Here is a 25,050-nt window from a genome sequence, read left to right as displayed (position 1 = left end):
GATTACCATGAAACCCACAGTCGATTGTTGTCAAAACCCATCTGATTCACTACTGTCCTTCAGGGTCAAAATATGTCATCCTTACCTGGTCTGGCACACGTGACTCCAGACCCACAGCAATGTGGTTGACTCTTAAATGCCCTCAGGAATGGGCAATAAATGCTGATCCTGCCAGCAACGCCCATGTCACATGAACGAATAAAAAATAAGGTGTTCAGTATTGATTAATATACTCAGAATTGTATATAAAGAGTAATTCGCACTGGGGAGAGATTGTGTTAAGAGTGGAGAAGCGATCTCTATGGCAAGCAATAAACAATCTCCACCAAAGCATCCTTGTCTTAGTGCCTTCTTCACAAGCAGACTTGGGAGTTTCTCGTACATCCGTAACCTCCTGTAGATACACAATTCTCCAAGAGCTACGACTTATTGTGTATTTCCCAGTTCCTTTGCCCACCATTACCAACTGTGCCATCAGAGGTTTAGCTCTACAATTATCTCCACCTTTTCCTCCTCCTTTAAATGATACACCTTAAAACATCTGTCCTTGGCTAAACATCAATTCTAATAAATCCTCAATTGGCTTGGTGTCAACTTTGTCTGTTTACATTCTGATTAGAACATTATGAAATATTAAAGGCACTATAAGCAACAATTGTTCTTTATCCTAACCCTTGCAGAGAATGAGCATCACCCTGGGAAAAAGTGAGGAAAAACTGCTTCTTTAGTCACTTCTAAGAGAATCGGCTTTAAGAAACTTGCTGTCAAAGACCAGAAATTGAGTTTCCAAATTTGATTGTTTTTTACTTGCTTGGGGTGAGGTCATATCTGGGTCAAACCATGCAAAATACCCGAGTAGAAAGCTCCACCCTCAGAATCATAACTTTGTCATTTCTAATGAGCGCGTACTGGCAGCAAGAGCCTCCAAAGGCAGCTGTGCAGCTCAGCAATAAAAAGCTCACTGCTAAGATTTTGGCACTGAATATACAGCCAATTTAACTCCTCATCGCAGATTAATCATAGTCTCATGTATCTGCAACGTGTTTTACCCAAACATTGGCAGCTGTGCAAAAGCTACAGTATCTGGGCAAAACTCTGAAATTCACTCCGTCAATCTCTCCACCCGCTACCTCTCTCCGCAGGAAGGGAAGTTGACTGCTCAGTCTTTTAGTGGAAACAAAGTCAAGCGATCAGGAGGTGGGTCTCATTTTGATAAGGTGAACTTGGAGAGGGCAAGAGGGACAGTAGGAAAGAAACTTGCAGGCTTAGGGCTGGGGTCAAATCTCAGAGGAAGTTTGAACTTGTGGGCTAGCAGAAGGAAGGGATGTGGCAGGAACCGCTGACTGGATTTTAATCTTAGTGACAAACCGATCCATGAGCTCCTCACATTTGTTGGTGAAGATGGAGGAAACAGGAGGGATTTAAGAAGACAATTTGCAGTACAGAAAGGAAGTTGGTGGGTTTCTTTGCTTTCTGGCATGGTCCTGGAATAATGAGCAATTTCAGGAAAGAATAGGTCCCAATATGTGATATAGCCAGATATAGTGGTGAATGGCTAAATCAATTGTTCATCATATCCATTAAAGTCTGTATCCCATGGTCTTGGGGGAGTGGATATGAGGGCCATACAAAGGGTCAGGGTTAGGGAAAGAAATGGTTTTACCGGGGGCGGGGGCTCAGAAAAAGGTGAAGGTAAGGGTGCAATTGAACAGATCAGTTGCTGCAGAAATGTCATGGTGAATGGAGGGTCAAAGGTGAGACATTTGGGATTTTGAAGTTACAACTATATAAATTGGGGGAAAGTTTTTCCAGGTGCGGAGACTGAAGGAAGTTTGACTGGAAGTGCAATAGGGGATGTGGGTGGAGACAATATAATTATCAGAGAAGGCCTCATGTTTCAGTTTCATTTCTGACTGAATGAACTTTATTTTCATTAAAAAACATTGTTACTGACGTCGAGGACCCGGGTTCAATCCCGGCACCGGGTCACTGTCCATGTGGAGTCTGGCATTCTCCCCATGTCTACGTGGGTCTCACCCCACAACTCAAAGATGTGCAGTGCAGGTGGATTGGCCATGCTAAATTGCCCCTTAATTGGAAAAAAATTAATTGGGTACTCTAAAGTTTATTAAAAAAAATATTGTTATTGTTAAGAAATGTTTTAAAATAAAAATAAGTAACTTGAATTTATAATATAGATTTTAATGTACAAAGCGATCCAAGTTGCCCTAGAGATATAGTATATATTAATAGCGGAGGAAGGCAGCACGGTGGCCTAGTGGTTAGCACAACCGCCTCACGGCACTGAGGTCCCAGGTTCGATCCCGGCTCTGGGTCACTGTCTGTGTGGAGTTTGCACATTCTCCCCGTGTCTGCGTGGGTTTCGCCCCCACAACCCAAAAATGTGCAGAGTAGGTGGATTGGCCACGCTAAATTGCCCCTTAATTGGAAAAAATAATTGGGTAATCTAAATTTATAAAAAAAAAGAAAAAATTAATAGCGGAGGACACGAAGGAGTGGTTGATCAAGCAGTGATAGGGAGGCCAAAGATTAGCTAAGCAGAATTTAGTAAATGCAATTATAAGTGAAATAAAAATATAAAATGCTGGAAATACTCAGCAGGTCTGGCAGCAACACAGTTACCGTCAGACTTGTGTGTTTCTAATACCTTTTGTTTTTTATTTCTGATTTCATGTATCCACTGCACATCACTCTTTGAGCTGTGAGCTGTAGGTAACATGGGTAAGAGGAGTTTCCACAAAGACACACATGAGGAAATGGGGTTGGAACAGGGTAGGGGAATATGGGTTATATGAAAGTCATTGGAAAGTAGCTGGATTGTGATTGAGGCCATAGAAACAGCGGGGCCACATGAGATAGCAAGGTTGAGGCGATGGGCTTGAAAATAGTTAGGAAAATTTACATTTGTGAATTTGTGATTTGTGAATTCAGGGTAAAATGGTTATGTGGAGCAGAGATGAAGAATGAAACAAATGAGGAAAAGGAAAGGATAAGAGAGACAAGGATGGAGAATATCGGAGTGAGAAATACAGTTCTAAAATTGGTTAGAATGCTGTATAATAATGGGCAAAATGGTTTAATGTATGGCCTTTTGTATGCTGTACCAACTTGTGTTCAATCCCATTACGCTTCAAAGCCAAGTTTCTTTGCCTCCTATGTTTCTGATATGCATCAGAACCAACTACTCACATCATTATTTTATTCATGTGATATTAGACAGAACTGTGGGAGACTGGAAGTAATATAATGCTGGAATTTTTCCTTACAATTTATGAAACCAATTACAATTTTAACAAGAACAGAACATCTTCCATGACTGACCATGGTTCATTTTACCTTTTCATTCTCCTTGACCTCTCTGTGCCCCTTTGACATGATGGGCCAGGCTCTCCTGGGCCTGTTTAGCTCACAGGGCTAATCGCTGGCTTTGAAAGCAGACCAAGGCAGGCCAGCAGCACGGTTCGATTCCCGTAACAGCCTCCCCGAACAGGCGCCAGAATGTGGCGACTAGGGGCTTTTCACAGTAACTTCATTTGAAGCCTACTCGTGACAATAAGCGATTTTCATTCATTTCCTCCCAATGCCTTTCCCTCATTTGTTCAGTTAAGCAGGACCTGACTGCATCTTTACCCAGCTGATTACAACTACAGCAACTCCAGCAATGACTTAATTCCCTGCCCTTGCTTCCAAGGCCCCACCAAGGATCTATCCTTGCAACCATCTCCTTTTCTTCATCCACACAATGCTCCTCAGCAACATCATCCAAAGACATGAGGTCAACTTCAACATGTACATTAAAAACTCCTAACCCTAGCTCCCGCATCACCTCTTTCAACCCCCTTCTTTGCCTCTATATTTTCAGATTGCCTGTTTGACATTAAAATCTTGGATAAGCCACAATTTCCACCAGCTAAAGGGAAGAGACTGATTACATCAAGAATGGGTAATGACACTCACTCTGGGAGTTGCAGGTTTCACATTCCATGCAAATATTTATTTTGCTAATTTTGATTAAGTGTTGCTGAATACATTTCCAATATGGCTATACTAAATAAAATAATGCATTTGTGGAGTTGTGTGTTCTTTTAGTCAGTTTAGTTCCACAGACACCAGAGTTGATTTCATGAACATGTATTAGCAGTGTCAGTCTTTGCATCATGGATAAAATGACCCAATTTTTGAGCATTAAACCGGAGCTGCTTCCGATGCAGCTCATGTTTGGACACTCAATGTTGGACTTTCAATTGTTTAAGCATGAAAACAAAACACTTAGACAAAGCAACACTGAACATACACCAGCATAGCACAGTAGCATCCTCAAAACAAGACGAGCAATTAGGTGGGTGGGTGGAAATCACATTATACCCAGACCCAAGTTGCCATCACATGACTTAGCAATTGCCTTAATGGTCTATATACCAAGAATACTGACACACAGCCTGATTATAAATGTTGGTCACCAGGAAGTATAACCACATCAAAATCATTCTATCTGTAATCAATAAACAGTATAACCATTAACAATACTGCGATTTTGTGGCTACATAGTTTCTGTGTATGTACTTTTTAAACAACCAGTTTACTGACAGCAGTCTTGTAGCTGAGCAAATAACTAATTAATAAACCACTGCGTTAACCATTTGGCACAAACTAGCCCATTCCACTTTTTCTGCTGCTTGTGCTGTAACTTGGTGGGAGGTTATCCACACTAGCGGCCACCTTGCCAGCACAAAGTTTCTTGTGTAGGTAATGGGGCTGGGTCACGGTGTGGAGCTGAGCCTCCTGCAGCAATGAGGGAAACACCAGCCAGGGAAGGGGTAGGAAAGCAGTGATAGGTGTTGCTGATTTCAATCCAAACTTACCGCCTCGGTGTCCATCGGACGCGGCTGCTAGGTTTGCTGTCTGCGGTGTGGTTAGGTGTTTACTGCGGGCTGGCTCTGCCTGATCCTCTGGGACTAAGTCCCAGGCGCTGCTGCTTCCTCCTCGCTCCCCACCGAAATGTCCACGCAATGCGTGCCTTAATGATTCCCAGCAATACGCCTCCAGCTGACTGTTAGGCTGCAGAGCCCCGCCGAATTTACAGTATTTCCTTGCTTTAGGTTTTCTGGGCAGAAAAAAAAACTTCCCAACTGTTTACATCTGAATGAGTCACTATGAAAGATAAACGCCTCTTCCAAGCGCTCCCCACGAATTCCCCCTCTGCTCCCCCGCTCCACTTCCCAGCGTTTGGAACCCTCTGTTAAGATCTCCAAAAGTCAGACACTTCGGATGGCTCTGCCTCATTTACCCGTGTTTTTAAAACATTCATTTTACGGAATGTGGGCGTCGCTGGCTAAGCCAGCATTTTATTGCCCATCGCTAGTTGGTCTTCAGAAAGTGCCTTCTTGAACCACTTCAATCCCTGAATTGTAGGTACATCCACTGTGCTATTAGGGAGGGAATTCCAGGATGTTGCCTCAGCTACAGTGAAGGAACTGCGATATATTTCCAAGTCACAGTGGTGAGTGACTTGGAGGGGAACCTCCAGGTGGTGGGGCTCCCAGGTATCTGCTGCTCTTGTCCTTCTGGATGGTAGTGGTCGTGGGTTTGGAAGGTGCTGCCTAAGGAACCTTGGCGAGCTGCTGCAGAACATCGTGTAGATGGTACACACGGCTGCCACTGTTCGTCAATGGTGGAGGGATTGAATGTTTTCTGGATGAGGTAGGAATCAAGTAGGCTGCTTGTCCTGGATGGTGTCAAGCTTCTTGAGAGTTGTTGGAGCTGCACTCACCCAGGCAAGTGGAGAGTATTCCATTGCACTCCTGACTTGTGCCTTGCAGATGGTTGACAGGCTTTGGGGGGGTCAGGAGGTGAGTTACCCAGCCCAGGATTCCCAGCCTTTGACCTGTCCAGTTAGATTTCTGATCAATGGTAACCCCCAGGATGTTGATTGTGGGGGATTCTGCAATGGTAATGCCATTGAATGTCAAGGCGCAATGGTTACATCCTCTCTTGTAGGAGAGGGTCATTGCTTGACACTGTGGTGCGAATGCTATTTACCATTCGTCAGCCCAATCCTGAATATTGGCCAGGTCTTGCTGTATTTGAATGTCAACTGCTTCATTATCTGAGGAATCATGAATAGTCTGAGCATTCTGCAGTCATCCGCGAACATTCCCATTTCTGACCTTACATTGGAAGGGAGGTCACCAATAAAGCAACTGAAGATGGTTGGGCCGAGGACACCACCCTGAGGAACTCCTGGAGTAATGTCCTAAAGCTGAGATGATTGACCTCTAACTACCACAACCATCTTTCTATGTGCCAGATATGACTCCAACCAGCAGACAGTTTTCCCCCTGATTCCTATTGACTCCAGTTTCGCTCGAGCTCCTTGATGCCATACTCGGTGAAATGCTACCTTGATGTTAAGGGCAGTCACTCTCACCTCGCCTCTGGCATTCAACTCTTTTATCCGTGTTTGAACCAAGGCTATAATGCGGTCAGGAGCTGAGCGACCCTGGTGGAACCAAAACTGAGCATCCATGAGCATGTTATTGCTGAGTAAGTGCCGCTTGATAACACTGTTGATGACTCCTTCCATCACTTTGCTGATGATGGAGAGTAGACTGATAGGGCAGTAATTAGCTGGGTTAGAGTTGTCCTGTTTCTGTGTTTTGGACACACCTGGGAACCTTGCACATTGCCAGATAGATGCCAGTGTTGTAGCTGTATTGGAACAGCTTGGCTAGGGGTGCGGCAGGCTCTGGAGCACAAGTCCATAGTACTGTTGTGGGAATATTGTCAGGGCCCAAAGCCTTTGCAGTATCTAGTGCTTTCAGCTGTTTCTTAATATCACATGGAGTGAATTGTATTGTCTGAAGACTGATGCACGATCAATTACACAAAGAAGAGAGTTGAATGCAATCGAGGCTTTAATACACTAAGATGTGTGGCCTCCTACAGCAGCTGGCGAAATGGCTGCTGTACGAGGGGCACACATATTTATACTCCACCTACTGGGCAGAGCCAGCAGGCAGGGAACTTCCCCCGTACCAGTAGTACAAGGCCTTCCCACAAATCACCTAATATATACATCAGTGGTGACTACCACATTCACCCGCTGTTAAAATTGAGTCCGGCGGGAGTGGTGGAGACTATATACAAGTACATGTTTTAAGAATCCCGATCAAGTTACAGTTTCAGTCAGTCCGGAGCCTTGATCTGCCACTGGGAGCGCCGCAGTGGTGGCGGCGATTCCGGTGTCGGTCTGGTCCTTGGTGACTCCGGGAGCATGCTGAAATTCTCGTCATCCTCGGGCATGGGGGATTGTGGCTGGGTGCGCCGGGGAAGGGGAGGGTGGTTCCGGGCCGGGGGGTGCGTGTGTGTGTGGAACCTGCTGGTGCCAGGTCCCTGAGGGAGACAGTATCTTGGCGGTCATCGGGGTACGCTATGTAGGCGTACTGTGGGTTGGCGTGGAGTAGCTGTACCCTTTCAACCAACGGGTCCACCTTGTGGAGTCGTATGTGCTTACGGAGGAGTACGGGACCTGGAGCTGCAAGCCAAGTCGGGAGCGACACCCCAGAGTTGGACTTCCGTATTGGGATGAATGAAGATCTCGGTGCTCTCGGAGTCCAGCAGACAGGAGATCTTGTGCCCATTGATTTTCATGTTGGTGGAAGCAGTTGACAGGTTGTGTGGGCGAGACTGGTCAATTGTGACCGAGGCGAGACGCAGCTGGTCGTCGATGGTGACAGGCGATGAGTTGCCTGGTGGGCATGGGTCCTGGTAAGATGCGGCACCCATGGGCCGCACGTGTTGTGAAGAAGACAAGATGGCGCTGCCCGATGATCCTGGGGAGAACAAGATGGCGGCGCCCACGGGCCGCACGTGGTCCAAGGAGGGGAAGATGGTGGTGCCCACTGATCGCACGTGACCCGAGGAGGGGAAGATGGCGTTGTCCACTCGTCGCACGTGGGGGGAGTCAGAACAATAGCGGCCACTGCGCGGGCCTGGCATACCGCAGCAAAGTGTCCCTTTTTGCCACAGACCTTGCAATGGGCGCTACGGGCCGGGCTGCGCTGTCGGGGGTGTTTAGGCTGCCCACAGAAGTAACATTTGGGTCCTCCGAAGTTGGTTGGCTGACGCGCGGCACAGGCGTGAGGTTGGCTGAGGGGGGTTGCTGGCGAGGTCCACGATGGGGCGGCCGTCTGCGGAGTCCACGATGCGCACGAGGGGTGGGCCGCGTGGCCGGGAGCGTAGGTCTGGATGTTGCGCAAAGCGACCGTAAGCGAGAGCGCTGGCTTTTTAGTCCCTGTGATGTCGAGTGTGGCCCCTTCTAAGAGGCGCTGTCAGATGTGATCGGATCCTATCCCTGTGACAAAAGCGTCTCTCATGAGCAAGTTCGAGTGTTCCATGGCCATGACGGCCTGACAGTCACAGTCTCTAACGTGGGGAATCAGGGCACGCCAGAAATCTTCCACTGACTCACCGCGAAGCTGACGACGCGTGGAGAGGATGTGCCTGGCGTAGAGCGTGTTAGTCCGCTGAGCGTAGTTTTCGTTCAGTTGCGCCATGCCTTCTGCATAGATCGGCGCGTCCTGGATAAGCGGAAAGACGTTGGAGCTCAGCCGCGTGTAGAGGATCTGAATCTTCTGAGCTTCAGGAATTGGGTCTGGCGCAGTCCTGATATATGCTTCGAAACAGGCTAGGCAATTTTGAAAGTCCTTTTTGGCATTGTCTGACTGAGGATCCAGCTGCAGGCAATCCGGCTTGATGCGGAGGCCCACCTTCTGAAAACTTTATTGGATTAAATTGATGCACGATCAATACACAAAGACGAGAGTTGAATGCAATCGAGGCTTTAATACACTAAGATGTGTGGCCTCCTACAGCAGCTGGCGAAATGGCTGCTGTACGAGGAGCACACATATTTATACTCCCCCTACTGGGCGGAGCCAGCAGGCAGGGAACTATCCCTATACCTGCAGTACAGGGCCTTACCACAGATCACCTAATATATACATCAGTGGTGACTACAACAAAAACTGACATCTGTGATGCTGGGGCCTCTTGAGGAGACCAAGATGGATCATCCACTTGGCACTTCTGACTGAAGATTGGTGCAAATGCTTCAGTCTTGTCTTTTGCCCTGATGTGCTGGGATCCTCCATCATTGAGGATGAGAATATTTGTGGAGCCTCCTCCTTGAGTTGTTTAATTGTCCTCCACCATTCATGACTGGATGTGGCATGACTGCAGAGCTTAAATCTGATGCGTTTGTTGTGGAATTGCTTATCTCTGTCTATTACTTGCTGCTTAAACTGTTTGGCACACAAATAGTCCTGTGTTGTAGCTTCACCAAGTTGACACCTAATTTTTAGTTGCTCTTGGCATGTTCTCCTGCACTCTTTATTGAACCAGGGTTGATCCCCTGTCTTGGTGGCAGTGATAGACTGGGGTATATGCTGGGCCATGAGATTCCATATTGTGGTTGAGTATAATTCTGCTGCTGCTGATTGCCCACAGCGCCTCATGGATGCCCAGTCTTGAGTTGCTAGATCTGTTCGAAGTCTATCCCATTTAGCACGATGGTAGTGTAACACAACACGATGGACGGTATCTTCAATGTGAATATGGGACTTCATCTCCACAAGGAGTATGGTCACTTCTACCGATACTATCATGGACAGATACATCTGCAACAGGTAGGTTGGTGAGGATGAGGTCAAGTATGTTTTCCCCTCTTGTTGGTTCCCTCACCACCTGGTGCAGGCCCTGTCTAGCAGCTATGTCCTTGGGGACCTGGTCAATTCGGCCTGTGGTGGTACTACCGAGCCACTCTTGGTGTTGGATATTGGAGTCTCTCACCCAGAGTATATTCTGCGTTCTTGCCACCTTCAGTTCTTCCTCCTAGTGGTGTTCAACATGGAGGAGTACTGATTCATCAGCTGATGATGGACAGTATGTGGTAATCAGCAGGAGGCTTCCTTGTCCATGTTTAACCTGAAGCCATGAGACGCCATGGGTTCCAAAGTTGATGCTAAGGACTCTCAGGGCAACTCCCTCCTGACTGTATACCACTGTACTGCCACCTCTGCTGAGTCAGTCCTATCGATGAGACAGAATTACCCAGGAATGGGGATAGTGATGGCTCGGGCATTGTCTGTAAGGTATGATTCTGTCTGTTAGTCTGTTTGTGAGGCAGCTCTCTCAACTTTGTACAAGCCCCCAGATGTTAGTAAGGAGAACTTTGCAGGTTCAACAGGGCTGGGTTTGCCGCTGTCGTTTCTGGTGCCTAGGTTAATGCCAGGTGGTCCGTCTGGTTTAATTACTTTTTTGTGCTTTTGTGAGTGGGTTGCTAGGCAATTTCAGAGGGCATTTAAGAGTCAACCACATTGCTGTGGGTGTGGAGCCACATGTAGACCTTCCGTAAAGGACATTAGTGAACTAGATGGGTTTTTACTACAATTGACAATGGTTTCATGGCCGTCATTAGACTTTTAGCTCTAGATATTATATTGGGTTTAAATTCCACCATCAGCCATGGTGGGATTTGAACCCAGGTCCCCTGATCACTACCCTGGGTTTGTGGATTACTGTCCAGTGACAATCCCACAATGCCAGCGCCTTCCTAGGAAAGTTACCTAGGGAAAGTTAGAAGGATTAAAACTAGTTCTGTCTCCTGGATAACTATAGTACTGCCCCCAAATGACCTACTGAGCACACCCGACTGCCAGTTCTCCCACTACCCAACTGCCCCTAACCCCTCCTTAACCCGTTCCCACTTAACCCCCCGACATCTTGACTACAACTCTGACCTGACTAGCCCCAGACCTAATCTTCCCTCCCTTACCCATGCACCTACCACCGTACTCCCTCACTCACCCAACCTCCACACTACGCTTCACCCACTTGCCTGTCACCCTATCCCCTTTATACTTATCTTTTCTCCCAAAGTGGCTTTGGGACATTTAATCTCTCTACTTAACAGAATATGAAAGTTAGTGCCATAAAAAAAGGGGCCATGGCTTCTAAAATGATTCTCTCCACTGCTCCCTGTGAAGGTTGTTGCACTGCGGGAGGTTGGAAGAACCCGCCATTGGAAGATGGCCCGAAAAATTGTAAGAAATCGAATGGATAACCTTTTTGCTCTGCATGGGAACTAAGGATTCCGACCCAGATTGGAGGTTCTGTGCCATCTTTTGAAATAACTTGAATTGACCTGAACTTCCACTTTTACCCTTGAAGTCTCATTGGATAAAACTCTTGGAAAAGTTACATCTTGTTAATGATGCTTTTAATTGTTTACTGCTCAATGACGTCTTTAAGCCTGAAAAACTATTTATGGAATGTCAAATTTCTCCAATGTGATCAAAATGCCATTGGTTTTTAATATAATCTTTTTTTAAAAATAGTTTGTTTGGTACTTCAGCCCGTACCTTAATCCCATGTGTGTTTCACTTCATTCCTGTTTGTCCTTCCCACCTTCCAGTTTTAAAATTCTGCTTTTTTTTCTTTCACAGGATACGTCCATCGCTGGCTAGGCCCGAATTTATTGCCTATCGCTATTGGCCTTAAGAAGGTGAACCAACTCCCTGAATCTCTGCAGTCTGTAAGGGAAGGAGTTCCAAATTTTGATCCAGGGTTAGTGAAGGAACACCGATATACTTCCATGTCAAGGTGGTGTATGTGGCTTGGAGGGGAACTCACAGGCGGTGGTGATGTTCTCATGCATCTCCTGCCCTTATCCTTCTTGATTATGACAGTCTTGGGATATGTAGTGCATCTTGTAGATGCTGATATCACTTGTCTGGGGTGAATGTTATTTGCCCCTTATTAGCCAAAGTCTGAATTTTGTTTAGGCCTTTCTGTATATGGGCATGGACTGCGGACTGTGCTTCAGTATCTGAGGAGTTGCAAATGGTGTGAACATTGTGCAATCATCCATAGACATCCCCATTTGTGCCCTTATGATGGAAGAAGGTCCTTGATGAAGACAGTTTGGCTTGGGACATTACCCTGAGAAATGCCTGCAGTGGTGTCCTGGGACTGAGATGGTTGGCCTCCTGTAACAACCTTTGTGTGAGGTACGACTCGAACGTTTGGCAAGATTAGCCCCTGATTTCAATTAACTTTAGCTTTGCTCAGTCTCCTTGATACCATGCTCAGTCAAATTCTTCTTTTAAATTAATTTAAAATTTTTCCAATTAAGGGGCAATTTAGAGCGGCTAATCCACCTACCCTGCACATCTTTGGGTTGTGGGGGTGAGATCCACGCAGACATGGGGCGAATGTGTAAACTCCACACGGACAGTAACCCAGGGCCGGGTTTGGACCCAACCACGGCGCCGTGAGGCAGCAGCGCTAACCACTGCGGCACCGTGCAACCCCCGCCCATCAGTCGAATTCTGCCTTGATGTCAAGGGCAGTCACTCTGACCTCACCCTAACTTTGCTCAAAACGTATTACATTTCAAACTCTTCTTAGTTCCGATGAGAGGTCACTAAGATGTTACCCTTGCCCTCTCTCTCTCACTCTCTCTCTCTCTCTCTCTCTCTTCATGAGTACTCTCAATCCTGCTGAGTATTTCCAGCATTTTCTGTTCTTATTTTAAAGAAGGTAGGCTTTGTACTTCTGTTTTTCTCTTGAATGCAAAAGTGATTAACTTTTTGTTGATTAAGAGCAATTAAAGAACCAATTCCATTACTAAACATTCGTGCCTTGAACTAGTACTCCTTGTTCTTGCCAAAGCAGCCAATGACTGGTTCTTAACTGAAGCAAGATGCTATGGTTACTGGCATTCTGAAATAAAAACAACATTCTGGAAATATTCAGCAGGCCAGGCATCATAGTTGGAGTAAATAATAGAGTTGCCGGTGATCTTTCAACAGAACTGAAAGATTTAAGGTGCTATAATTATAAGTAGGTACAGAGACAGGGAGAAAGCAACAAATAAGACCATAAGACATCGGAACAGAATTAGGCCATTCGGATCATCGAGTCCACTGCGCCATTTATTATTCAATCATAGCTGATATGGGAAGGTCTGTGATGGATTGGATGGCAGAAAAAATCAAATGACAAAATGGGTGCTGGTACAAGACAAAAGGGATGGTAATAGTTTAAGTAAAGAAAAAAGGAAGATTCCAGATGATGAACTGTAAATGGAAATAGCAGAACCATTATCAGTACCTGCTCCTGAAACGTTGGGCTGAAGCTTACCAGGGATTTTGGAATCTCAAAGACAAGCTGAAAAATGGATCCCGCACGAGCATTTACCAGAACCGCCTGATGATTTTAACACAGAATACCTCCTGATTGACTGCCTGCAAGCCTGCTGCCCAGTTAGGGAAAGCAGGCAGGCAAGCTCCTGATACAGCTGTGTCAATCAGAGGATTGACAGCTCTGGGGCTGGATTCAGCGCAAAACGGCCACCGTTTTGCTGGGGGCTAGCAGCCGGGAAACGTAGAGCACTCGGCTCTAGCTGCTGAAACGGCCCAGAGAATTGCCGGGTTCGTGGTCGCGCATGCATACCACAGCGGCCTGCAGCGGCCGTGCCGTACAACATGGCGTCGGCCATGCGCGGATCCGGCCTGCAAAATAGTGCCCCCCCTTTGGCCGGCTCGCGAGGCCCGGACCACCCGCCCAGCGTTGCCCCCCCGCCCCTGACAAAGTTTCCCCCTGCCCACGGATCGGCCCTCTCCTGACTGTGGCGCCGCTGGACTGAGTCTGCAACTGCCATGCCAAGTTCCCGATGGATGAGGGCAGCGTATCAGGGGGTGGGCCTCAGGTAACGCCCTGAGGCCATTGATACGGCGTGCACTTTAAGGGGGCGGAGTATCATGAAAGTGAGGCCACCCCCGATTTCGTCAGAAACGGGTATTCTCTAGCGGAGTACCAAACACGATTTTGTCGTCGGCAACCGGAGAATCCTGCCCAGGAAGTCTCGGCAACATCACTAGAAGAGGTGCCACTTCTGAAGCAGCCAGGGGACTTCTGGGGGCCTCAAGATAGAGACAGCTGTTAGAGGTACAGATTAAAATTCAGGATGGTGAGGACTTTGCTGATTGCAAGGCAAGATCCCTCTGGGCAATTGTTGAGGCAACAGGGAGCCACATTTCATGTTTTGGCTGCCACTTTGGACCTTCCCCCTCCCCCTCAAAAGACCCTGGGATGCCACCGGACCGCTGTGTTCAAGAGGCTTTCACAAGGTGCAGGGGAGGAAGAGTGGAGTGGCAGATTTGCTTTCTTCACTCCCCAACATTAGAAAACATTGGCGGCTCAATGAATTGGCTCAGAATTGGGTCTGAATTATGCATAGAAGTGATTCACTCCAAAATAATCATTTCAGTAAATGTTCACACAGGATAAAAGCAAATTACTGCAGATGCTGGAATCTGAAACAAAAACAGAAAACACTGGACAATCTCAGCAGGTCTGACCGCATCTGTGGAGAGAGAAGGGAGCTAACGTTTTGAGTCGGGATGACTCTTTGTCAAAGCACAGGATTTACACAGGATATGTTGAAATGTAAACTCAGTAATGTTGGATAACACTCCTGGAGTGCTGGTCAAATCACCTCAAGGGTGCTCCCAAAACTGAGTTATTAGCTAGATGGAAATGTAAGATCTGCAAATGTCGTTGTGAACAACACATTTTTTGCAGAATAGTGAGAAGTATAACATCAAGGACATGGCTAGAGATAGCTGAAAAGGAAGGAATAAACTTGCAATGCTTTTAACTGTTAAATGAACACTGGTCCTTTGTTAAGTCCTTTGCTATCTGCTTTGTATTAGTCCTAAGGTTGTGAGTAACCAGTGTGCCTGGAAGGACACTAACAGGGCTATTTCAAATGATTAACAAAACTAAAAGCTCTGTATCTAAACACATGTAGCATTTGGACCAAATAAGTTGAACTGAAAGTGCAAATTGAAATTAATAATAGCAATCTGATAGCCATTACAGTGACATGGCTACAGGGTGACATAGATTGGGACCTGAATATTGAAGGGGACATGACATTCAGGAAGGACAGGAAGTTGGGAAAATGTGAAGAAATGGTTCTGTTAATTAGTGACGGTATTAGCACATTAGAAAGGGATGGCCTAAGTTCAGGAAATCAGGATGTTGAAGCGGTTTGTTTGAGATGAGAAATGAAAAAGGCAAGAAGTCACTTGTGGAACTGATGAACGGCCCTCCCATTGTCAATATACAGTAGGATGCGTATAAAAGAAGAGATAAATAGGAGGTGGTGTGAGAAGATGTGCTGATTATCATGGGGGATTTTAATCTATAAAAAAGGTAGTGCAGATAATGAGTTCATAGAGTGTTTTCGGGATAGCTTCGTGGAACAGCAGGTTCTGGAGCCAACTACAGGGCAGGGGATACTAGATCTGATATTGTGCAATGAGATAGGATTAATTGATTAATCGCTAACCTCATAGTGAAGCCACCCTAGGTAGCAGCAATCATAATATGACTGAAGTTTACATTCAGTTCGAGGGTGAGAAGAGTGCATCCAAGACTAATATTTTAGACTCAAATAAAGCCATTTATGAGGGCATGAATGTGGAGCTAGCTAAAGTGACCTGGCAAATGTGCTTAAGGGATAGGTTAATCAGTGTTCAGTGGCAGACATTTAAAGGGATATTTCAGAATACACAGAATAGACACATTTCAATATGAAAAAAAAAATGTCACGGGGAGGGCCCATCATCTGTGGTTAACTAAATAAGTTAAAGACAGTATTAAACTTTAAAAAAACATATATATTTGCACAAAGACAGGTGGCAGGTCAGAAGATTGGAAAGAACGTAAAGAACAGCAAAGAATTATAAAAAGATTGATAAGGATGTAAAAAGCTCTTTAGGTAATGTAAAGACGGACAGTAAGCGTTTCAATATATAGATGGTTAAGTAAAAAGAAGAGTTACAAAGTGAACATTGGTCTGATAGAAAGTGCATCTGGGGAAATGATAATGGGAAGTTGGGTTAAGGCAGATGAATTAAACAGGTATTTTGCATCAGTCTTCACTATAGTGGATGCAAGTAACATCCCAGAAATAGTTGTAAATCAGGACATGGAAGGGAGGGAGGAATTCAGGAAAATTACGATCGCCAGGAAAGTGGCATTGAGAAAATTGTTGGGTCGGCGGGCTGACAAATCCATGGGTCCAGATGAACTTCATCTGAAGGTCTTGAAAGAAGCGTCTCATGAGATAATGATGATGCATTGAGTTTAATTTTGTAAAATTCCCCCGACTCAGGGAAGGATCCATTAGATTGGAAGATAGCTAATGTAACTCCTTTACTCAAAAAGGGGAGAAACAGGAAACTACAGGCCAGCTAGCCTACCATCTATCACAGTGAAAATATTAGAAGCCATTATTGAAGATGTTACAGCAGGTGGCACTTGGAAAAATTCAAGGCAATCAGGTAGAGTTAACTTGGTTTTGCGAGGGCAGCACAGTGACGCAGTGGGTTAGCCCTACTGCCTCACCGCGCCGAGGTCCCAGGTTCGATCCCGGCTCTGGGTCAATGTCCGTGTGGAGTTTGCACGTTCTCCCCGTGTTTGCGTGGGTTTCACCCCCACAACCCAAAGATGTGCAAGGTAGGTGGATTGGCCACACTAAATTGCCCCTTAATTGGAAAAAATAAATTGGGTACTCTAAATTTAAAAAAAAACTGGTTTTGCGAAAGGGAAATCATGCTTAACTAATTTATTGGAGGTCTTTGAAGGAGTCACATGCACTGTGGGAAAGGTGAACCAGTGGGTGTACTGTATTTAGATTTCCAAAAGACATTCGATGAGCTGCCACATCAAAGGTTATTGCAGAAGATAAAAGCTCATGGTTTAGGGGTAACGTATTGGCATGGAATGAAGATTGGTTTGTTAACAGGGAGCAGGTAGTTGGGTCCTTTTCTGGTTAGCAGGATGTGACAAGTGGCGTACCACAGGGATCAGTGCTGGGACCTCACTTTTGTACAATTTATATAAGTGACTTGGATGAAGGAACTGAAGGTATGGTTTCTAAATTTGCTGGTGACACAAAGATAGGTAGGAAAGTAACTTGTGAAGAGGACGCAAGGAGGCTACAAAGGAACATAGGTTAAATGAATGGACACACATCTGACAAATGGAGTATAATATGGTGAAATGTGAAATTGTCCATTTTGGCAGGAATAATAAAAAAATAAGCTTATTACCTCAATGGTGAGAGATTGCAGAACTCTGAGGTGTAGAGGGTATCCTAGAGCATGAATCACAAAAGACTCGTATACAGGTGCAGCAAGTAATTGGGAAAGCTAATTGCATGTTATCATTTATTGTGAGGAGGATTGATTACAAAAATAGAGAGATTATACTTCAGCTCCACAGGTCATTGGTGAGACCACATTTGGAGTATTGTATTGTATCGGTCTCCTTAATTAAGGATATACCGTATATACTCGCGTATCATGCGATCTCGCGTATCATGCAACCCCTAAATTTTCGTCCCCAAAACATGATTTTATGCTATATCTCGTGTATCATGTGAGTCACTTTTTTGGAAATTAATGCCCAAACTAAAACTTCCAAATGGTATCATTGTGGATTCTGCAGAGTGGATTCTGTTGTGAAAGCTGTTCGCGAATCGAACAGCTTTCCAGCTGGCTTTACTAGCGTTGTTCTGCCACTTGACGTTTCCATTCATAAAAACGGCAAGTAAAACACCCGCGAATTCTGTGAATACTACTCATCAGATTTTGACCACAGCATTCTGATGGGAAGATGTTCAGCCACTTGACGTTTCCATTCATGTTTTTATGAATGGAAACGTCAAGTGGCTGAACATCTTCCCATCAGAAAAAACAGCAAGTAAAACACCCGCGAATTTTGTATCTCGCGTATCATGCGACCCCCAAATTTAGGTTACAATTTAGGTCTTCAAAAGTCGCATGATACGCGAGTATATACGGTATGTAAATGGGTTAGAAGCAGTTCCGAGAAGGTTTACTAGACCAATATCAGGTATGAACGGATTGTCTTATGGGGAATAGTTGGACAGGTTAGGATTTTTATCCACTGGAGTTTAGAAGAGTAAGCGCTGACCTGATCGTAACCGTTAAGATCCTGAGGGGTCTTGGCAGTGTGGATGTGGAGAGGAGATGTCCTCTAGTTATAGAATCTAGAACCAGGGGTCACTGTTTTAAAATAAGGGGGCGCTGATTTAAGATGGAGATGAGGAGAATTTTCTTCTCTCGGGGATCATGAGTCTCTGGAACTCTTTCTTCTTCAAAAGGCAGTGGAAGCAGAGTCTTTGAATATTTTACAGGCAGAGCTAGATAGATTCTTGATCAACAAAGAGGTGAAAGGTAATCGACAGTAGGCAGGAATGTGGCGTTGAGCTTATAATCATATCAGCCATGATCTTATTGAATGGAGGAGCAGACTCAAGGGGTCGAGTGACCTACTCTTACTGCTAATTGGTATGTTCGTATTTTTGCATGTACAAGCAACCCAGGTAGCTCAATGGGTCTATGGCTACTCTCCAGATCAAGAGGATAAAAAAGTATTTTGACACACCTTTGGAATTTTGTACTTTTAAGCTTGTTGGCTCTTTAGTTTATGCTTATAGTTGATGTAATTTTTGTTTAATAATTTATACTTGCCGTTTGTAAAATAATATTTTTAATAGCTAACTTTACATCTATGATAGAAGGAGAGAGATCAACTGTATGGCTACAGCCAGTGGCAAGCAGACATGAAATAAGTAAGTTTCCTCAAGATCAAGGAAGGTGAGATTAAACCAATAAGTATGGATACTGATATCAGTGCGTAAGGTTGATTTACACAGTGGACACAGGATCGAGGAAAAATGTATAACACCTCTACATCATCCCAGCAGAAGGCACACAAACAGCTCGTCCAAGCAGATCACAAATATAAATTTTGGAGATGTTGCTAATCACTAGCACATAGACTCTAATCAATTCCATAGATTGTCTGTCTAATGGTGTTAAATTGTCAGATATATAAGGAGATTAATTCTAAATTAATCTTACAATTGTGTACCAATGTCAAACACTCAACTCAACTAAAATTTAATAATCCACAGTTTAAATCAACAATGAGTACTAATTATTTACATATTCAACATTTACTTATTGCTAATCATTATTTTGAAATTATTAAAGCTTTGTTAAGTACATGACTTGCCTGATGTCATTGATAATAATTGGTTAATTTATTTTTTTTTTTAAATAATTTTTATTGAGTTTTTCAAAATACAAACATTTTAACCCCCCCTACATTTACATTTAAATTATAACAAAACAAAGTCAAACCCCCCTACTTAACAAGAAACAGAAAAAGAATCCCCCCCCCCCCCCTACCCGCGCGTCCCCCACCCCCCCCCCCCCCCGCCGGCGAACCGACAGTCAGACCAACTTATCATTTCTAGCAGCGTCCTCGGGCAGGCCTTGCCCGTGCCACCGCCGCTACCGTACTTCCTTCGTCGTTGTCCCCCCTCCCCCCCCCCCCTCCCCCCCTCCCGCCCTCCCCTCCCCTCCCGGGTTGCTGCAGTCATGGCCTCAGTTTCTATCTCTGATCCAAGAGGTCTAGGAAGGGTTGCCATCGCCTGGAAAACCCCTGCACCGACCCTCTCAGGGCGAATTTGATCCTTTCCAATTGGATGAAGTTTGCCATGTCGTTTAACCAGGTGTTAACACTCGGAGGCCTTTCGTCCCTCCACTGAATCAGGATCCTCCTCCGAGCCACCAAGGACGCAAAGGCTAATATTCCAGCCTCCCTCGCCTCCTGTACCCCCGGTTCCACCCCAACCCCGAAGATCGCAAGTCCCCATCCTGGCTTGACCCTGGACCCCACCACTCTCGACACCGTCCCTGCCACCCCCTTCCAGAACTCCTCCAGTGCCGGACATGCCCAAAACATATGTGCATGATTCGCAGGGCTTCCCGAACATCTAATACACCTGTCTTCACCCCCGAAAAAACCGACTCATCCTTGTCCCCGTCATGTGGGCTCTATGCAGTACCTTAAATTGAATGAGACTTAGTCTCGCACATGACGACGACGAGTTAACCCTCTCCAGGGCGTCTGCCCATGTCCCGTCCTCTATCTGTTCCCCCAGCTCTAACTCCCACTTATCTTTCAGCTCCTCTACTGGTACCTCCTCCACCTCCTGCATAATCTTATAGATGTCCGAGATCTTCCCCTCCCCGACCCAGACCCCTGATAGCACCCTATCACTCACCCCCCTGTCGGGGAGCGCGGGGAACCCCGCTACCTGTCGTCTGGCAAATGCCTTCACTTGGAGGTACCTGAACGTGTTCCCCGGGGGGAGCCCAAATTTCTCCTCCAGCTCTCCCAGGCTCGCAAACCTCCCCTCTATAAACAAGTCCCTCAGTTGTCTAATACCCGCCCTCTGCCAGCTCTGGAATCCCCCTCCTGTGTTTCCCGGCGCAAATCTGTGGTTCCCTCTTAGTGGTGCCCCTATCAGACCTCCCACTTCCCCCCTGTGTCGCCTCCACTGCCCCCAGATCTTGAGGGTGGCCGCCACCACCGGGCTCGTGGTATACCTCGTGGGAGGGAGCGGCCATGGTGCCGTTACCAGTGCCCCTAAGCTTATGTTGCCGCAGGACGCCCTCTCCATGCGCTTCCAGGCTGCCCCCTCCCCTTCCATCATCCACTTTCGTACCATCGATGTATTTGCCGCCCAGTAATATCCTGAAAGGTTGGGTAACGCCAGCCCTCCACTATCCCTACTCCGCTCCAAAAAGACCCTTCTAACTCTCGGGGTGCCATGTGCCCACACATACCCCATGATACTACTCGTTACCTTCTTGAAAAAGGCCCTGGGGAGGAAGATGGGCAGACACTGGAACAAAAACAAGAACCTCGGGAGGACCGTCATTTTAACTGACTGCACCCTCCCTGCTAGCGACAGCGGCACCATGTCCCACCTCTTAAACTCCTCCTCCATCTGCTCCACCAGTCTGGAAAAGTTCAACTTGTGTAGGGTCCCCCAGTTCTTTGCCACCTGCACCCCCAAATACCTAAAACTTTTAACTGCTCTTTTGAAGGGGAGCCTCCCAATTCCCTCCCCTTGGTCTCCCGGGTGTATTACAAAGACCTCACTTTTCCCCAGATTTAATTTATATCCCGAAAAGTCCCCGAACTCCGCTAGTATCCCCATTACCTCCGGCATTCCCCCCTCCGGGTCTGCCACATACAACAACAAATCATCCGCATAGAGCGAGACCCGATGTTCCTCCCCTCCCCTTGTCAGTCCTCTCCACCCCCCTGAACCCCTCAGTGCCATCGCCAACGGCTCAATCGCTAATGCAAAGAGTAAGGGAGATAGGGGACATCCCTGCCTAGTACCTCGATGGAGCCCAAAATATTCTGACCTCCTCCCGTTTGTTACCACACTTGCCATCGGAGCTGAATAGAGCAGTTTTACCCACTTGATAAATCCCTCCCCAAACCCAAACCTTTCCAACGTCTCCCACAAGTATTCCCACTCCACCCTGTCAAATGCCTTCTCCGCGTCCAGCGCTACCACTATCTCCGCCTCCCCTTCCACTGCTGGCATTATAATCACATTTAACAATCTCCGAACATTTGTGTTAAGTTGGCGTCCCTTCACGAACCCCGTCTGGTCTTCATGGACTACCCCTGGCACACAGTCCTCTATCCTGGTTGCCAGGACCTTTGCTAACAGCTTGGCATCTACATTTAAGAGGGAGATAGGCCTGTAGGACCCGCACTGGACCGGGTCCTTGTCCCGCTTCAAAATCAAGGAGATCAGGGCCTGCGACATTGTTGGAGGCAGAACCCCCCCCTCGCGCGCCTCATTGAAGGCTCGCACCAGCACTGGACCCACCAAGTCCACAAATTTCCTGTAAAACTCCACCGGGAACCCATCCGGCCCCGGCGCCTTCCCCGCCTGCATCTGGCCTATCCCTTTAATTAGCTCCTGCAGCTCTATCGGCGCCCCCAACCCTTCCACCAGCTCCTCCTGTACCTTTGGGAACCCCAATTTGTCGAGAAAGTTCTTCATTCCCCCTCTCCTCTTCGGCGGTTCAGACCTATACAATTCCCTATAGAAGTCCCTGAAGACCCTATTCACCTCTTGCCCCTTCTGCACTACATCCCCACCCCTCTCTCTCACTCCCCCAATCTCTCTGGCTGCATCTCGCTTACGAAGCTGGTGTGCCAGCATCCTGCTCGCCTTTTCCCCGTACTCATACGCCGCACCCTGCGCCCTTCTCCACTGCATTTCCGCCTTCCTAGTGGTCAGTAGGTCGAACCTGGCCTGCAAGCTACGCCGCTCCCTTAATAGCCCCTCCTCTGGCGCCGCCGCATATTTCCTATCTACTTCTAGGAGCTCCCCCACCAGCCTCTCCCTTTCCTGCCTCTCCTTCCTCTCTCTGTGTGCCCTTATGGAGATCAGCTATCCTCTAATCACTGCTTTCAAGGCCTCCCAGACCGTCCCCACCTGCACCTCACCTGTGTCATTCGTACCCAGATAGTTCTCAATGCCCGTTCTCACCCTTCTGCACACCTCTTCGTCCGCCAACAGCCCTACATCCAGGCGCCACAACGGGCGTTGGTCCCGCGCCTCCCCCATGTCCACGTCCACCCAATGTGGTGCATGGTCCGATATCGCAATGGCCGAGTACTCCGTGTCCTGCACTCTCGGTATCAGCCCCCTGTTCAATACGAAAAAATCGATCCTAGAGTACACTCTGTGGACGTGGGAGAAAAAAGAATACTCCCTCGCCCTAGGCCTACCAAATCTCCATGGGTCTACCCCTCCCATCTGCTCCATGAACCCCCTTAACACCTCTGCCGCTGCCGGCCTCCTATTCGTCCTGGAACTCGATCTATCCAGCCCAGGGTCTAACACCGTATTAAAGTCCCCTCCCATGATCAGGCCCCCTGCCTCCAGTCCCGGGATGAGGCCCAGCAGGCGCCTCATAAAACCCGCGTCGTCCCAGTTCGGGGCATACACATTTACCAGTACCACACTCTCTCCCTGCAGCCTACCCCTCACCATCACGTACCTGCCCTCCTTGTCTGCCACCACCTCTGCCGCCACAAACGACACTCTCTTTCCCACCAAAATCGCCACCCCCCGGTTCTTGATATCCAAGCCTGAGTGGAACACCTGTCCCACCCACCCCCTTCTCAGGCGGACCTGATCTGCTACCCTCAAATGAGTCTCCTGCAGCATTGCTACATCAGCCTTCAGTCCCTTCAGGTGTGAGAAGACCCTTGATCTTTTGACCGGCCCATTCAGCCCCCTTACGTTCCACGTGATCAATCGGGTCGCAGAGCGACCCGTCCCTACTCCCTGTCGATTAGCCATGTCTTGTCCCTTGCTCGCCCCGGGTCATCCCTTCTTTTCTGACCCGCTTCCCATAGCGATGGCCCCCCCCCCCCCCCCCCCCCCCACCCCCCCCGGCTCTCCCCTTCTCGTCCCTGGTCTTTCTAGCAGCAACCCGGTGTCCCCCCCCAGTCCCCCCCCCCTCCCCCCCCCCCCCCCCCCCCCTGGCTAGGACCCCTCCTAGCCGCGATGTACCCCACATCGTACTCCCGAGAGTCAGCTGGTCTCCGCTGACCCGGCTGCTCCTGCCACATTCCGACTCCTCCCGGTTCACCCCATCTGCGCCCGTGAAAGATCCCCTTAAAACCCCCGAGAAAGACCCGCATAATCAACCCGCTCCCCCCCGTCCCGTCTCCCCAACTTAACGATATAAATACAAATACCCAATGGCAGCTAAATACATAAATACTTAACTACATACTTAAATAACAAAATAATTAACTATCTATCAACTAACCGCGTGCCCAACCATCACCCTCCATCAAACAGTATAAATAACCGCAGATAACCATAACCCGAAAAGAAAAAAAAGAACCAAAAAACCCCCCCAAGCACCCAAAGAAAAAGGGTAGGAGGGGTAAATAACTAAGGGAAATTGGAAACGGGAAAAAACACCCCATAAGAAGCCAACGACCCACAATAGAGATTTCAACAGTACAAATATACAGAAACACCCAACAACTCGAAACCTTCAAAATATTCAGAAAAGTCAACCGCTCGAGAAAAAACACCCCAAACACTCCACGAAACTGTTACCCAGTTCCGACCTGGCCTGAAAAAGAAAAGGGCCACTTGCACAATCAAGAGTCCCCCGGCGGCTACGACCGCCGGTGCTCCCAGGTTTTAGTTCGTGTCCAACTTTTCCTCTTGTACAAAGGTCCAGGCCTCCTCTGGGGACTCGAAATAATGATGTTGGTCCTTGTAGGTGACCCACAAGCGCGCCGGTTGCAACATTCCAAATTTGATCTTTTTCGCGTGTAGCACCGCCTTTGTCCGGTTGTACCGGGCCCGCCGCTTTGCCACCTCCGCACTCCAGTCCTGGTACACCCTTACCGTCGAGTTCTGCCACTTGCTGCTTTTCTCCCTTTTAGCCCACCTCAGGACTTTCTCTCGATCACTTAGCCGCTGGAACCGCACCAGCACCGCCCTCGGGGGCTCGTTTGCCCTAGGCCTCCTGGCCATGACCCGGTATGCCTCTTCCAATTCCAGGGGCGCCGGACCGGCCCCTTCCCCCATCAGGGAGCTCAACATCTCCGCCACATATCCCGGGAGATCCGACCCCTCCAGGCCTTCTTCCAGGCCCAGGATCCTCAAATTTTTCCTCCTCATCCGAGTGTCCAGCTCCTCGAAGCGGCTCTGCCACTTCGTGTGGAGTGCCTCGTGCGCCTCCACCTTTGCCCCGATGACTGTGGCCTCCTCCTCCCTCGCGGCCATCTCCTGCTGCAGATCTTTAATCGACGCCTCTTGGATCGCCTGGGCTCCCACCAACCTGGTGGCCGTCGCGTTCATGGACTCTAAGAGTTCCACTTTCATCTCCGTGAAAAAACGGAGGAGAGCGGCCTGCTGCTCCTCCGCCCATTTCTTCCACTCCTCCGGTGCACCGCCGGCCGCCATTTTGATTTTCTTCCCCCGCTTTTTTTGGGGAGCTGCTGCCG

General features: G+C 47.5%; 1 protein-coding gene across 3 annotated transcripts in view; it reads right to left on the bottom strand.

The window, feature by feature from the left end:
* The window catches only part of LOC119964630 (FYN-binding protein 1), a 196,339-nt gene that overhangs the window by 116,082 nt on the left and 55,207 nt on the right, over positions 1-25,050 (bottom strand). Inside the window, exon 1 of one of the 3 annotated variants that reach the window (XM_038794369.1) lies at positions 4,884-5,245. The exons of the other annotated variants lie outside the window; for them this stretch is intronic. Coding sequence (XP_038650297.1) covers positions 4,884-4,898 — 15 coding nt within the window. The 5' untranslated portion in view covers positions 4,899-5,245. Of the gene's footprint in view, positions 1-4,883; positions 5,246-25,050 lie in introns of those variants that run through there. 3 annotated transcript variants of the gene reach the window in all.

The sequence above is a fragment of the Scyliorhinus canicula genome, chromosome 4, assembly GCF_902713615.1.
Source record: "Scyliorhinus canicula chromosome 4, sScyCan1.1, whole genome shotgun sequence".
NCBI classification, from domain to species: domain Eukaryota; kingdom Metazoa; phylum Chordata; class Chondrichthyes; order Carcharhiniformes; family Scyliorhinidae; genus Scyliorhinus; species Scyliorhinus canicula.
This window is presented reverse-complemented; position numbering and strand designations above follow the sequence as displayed.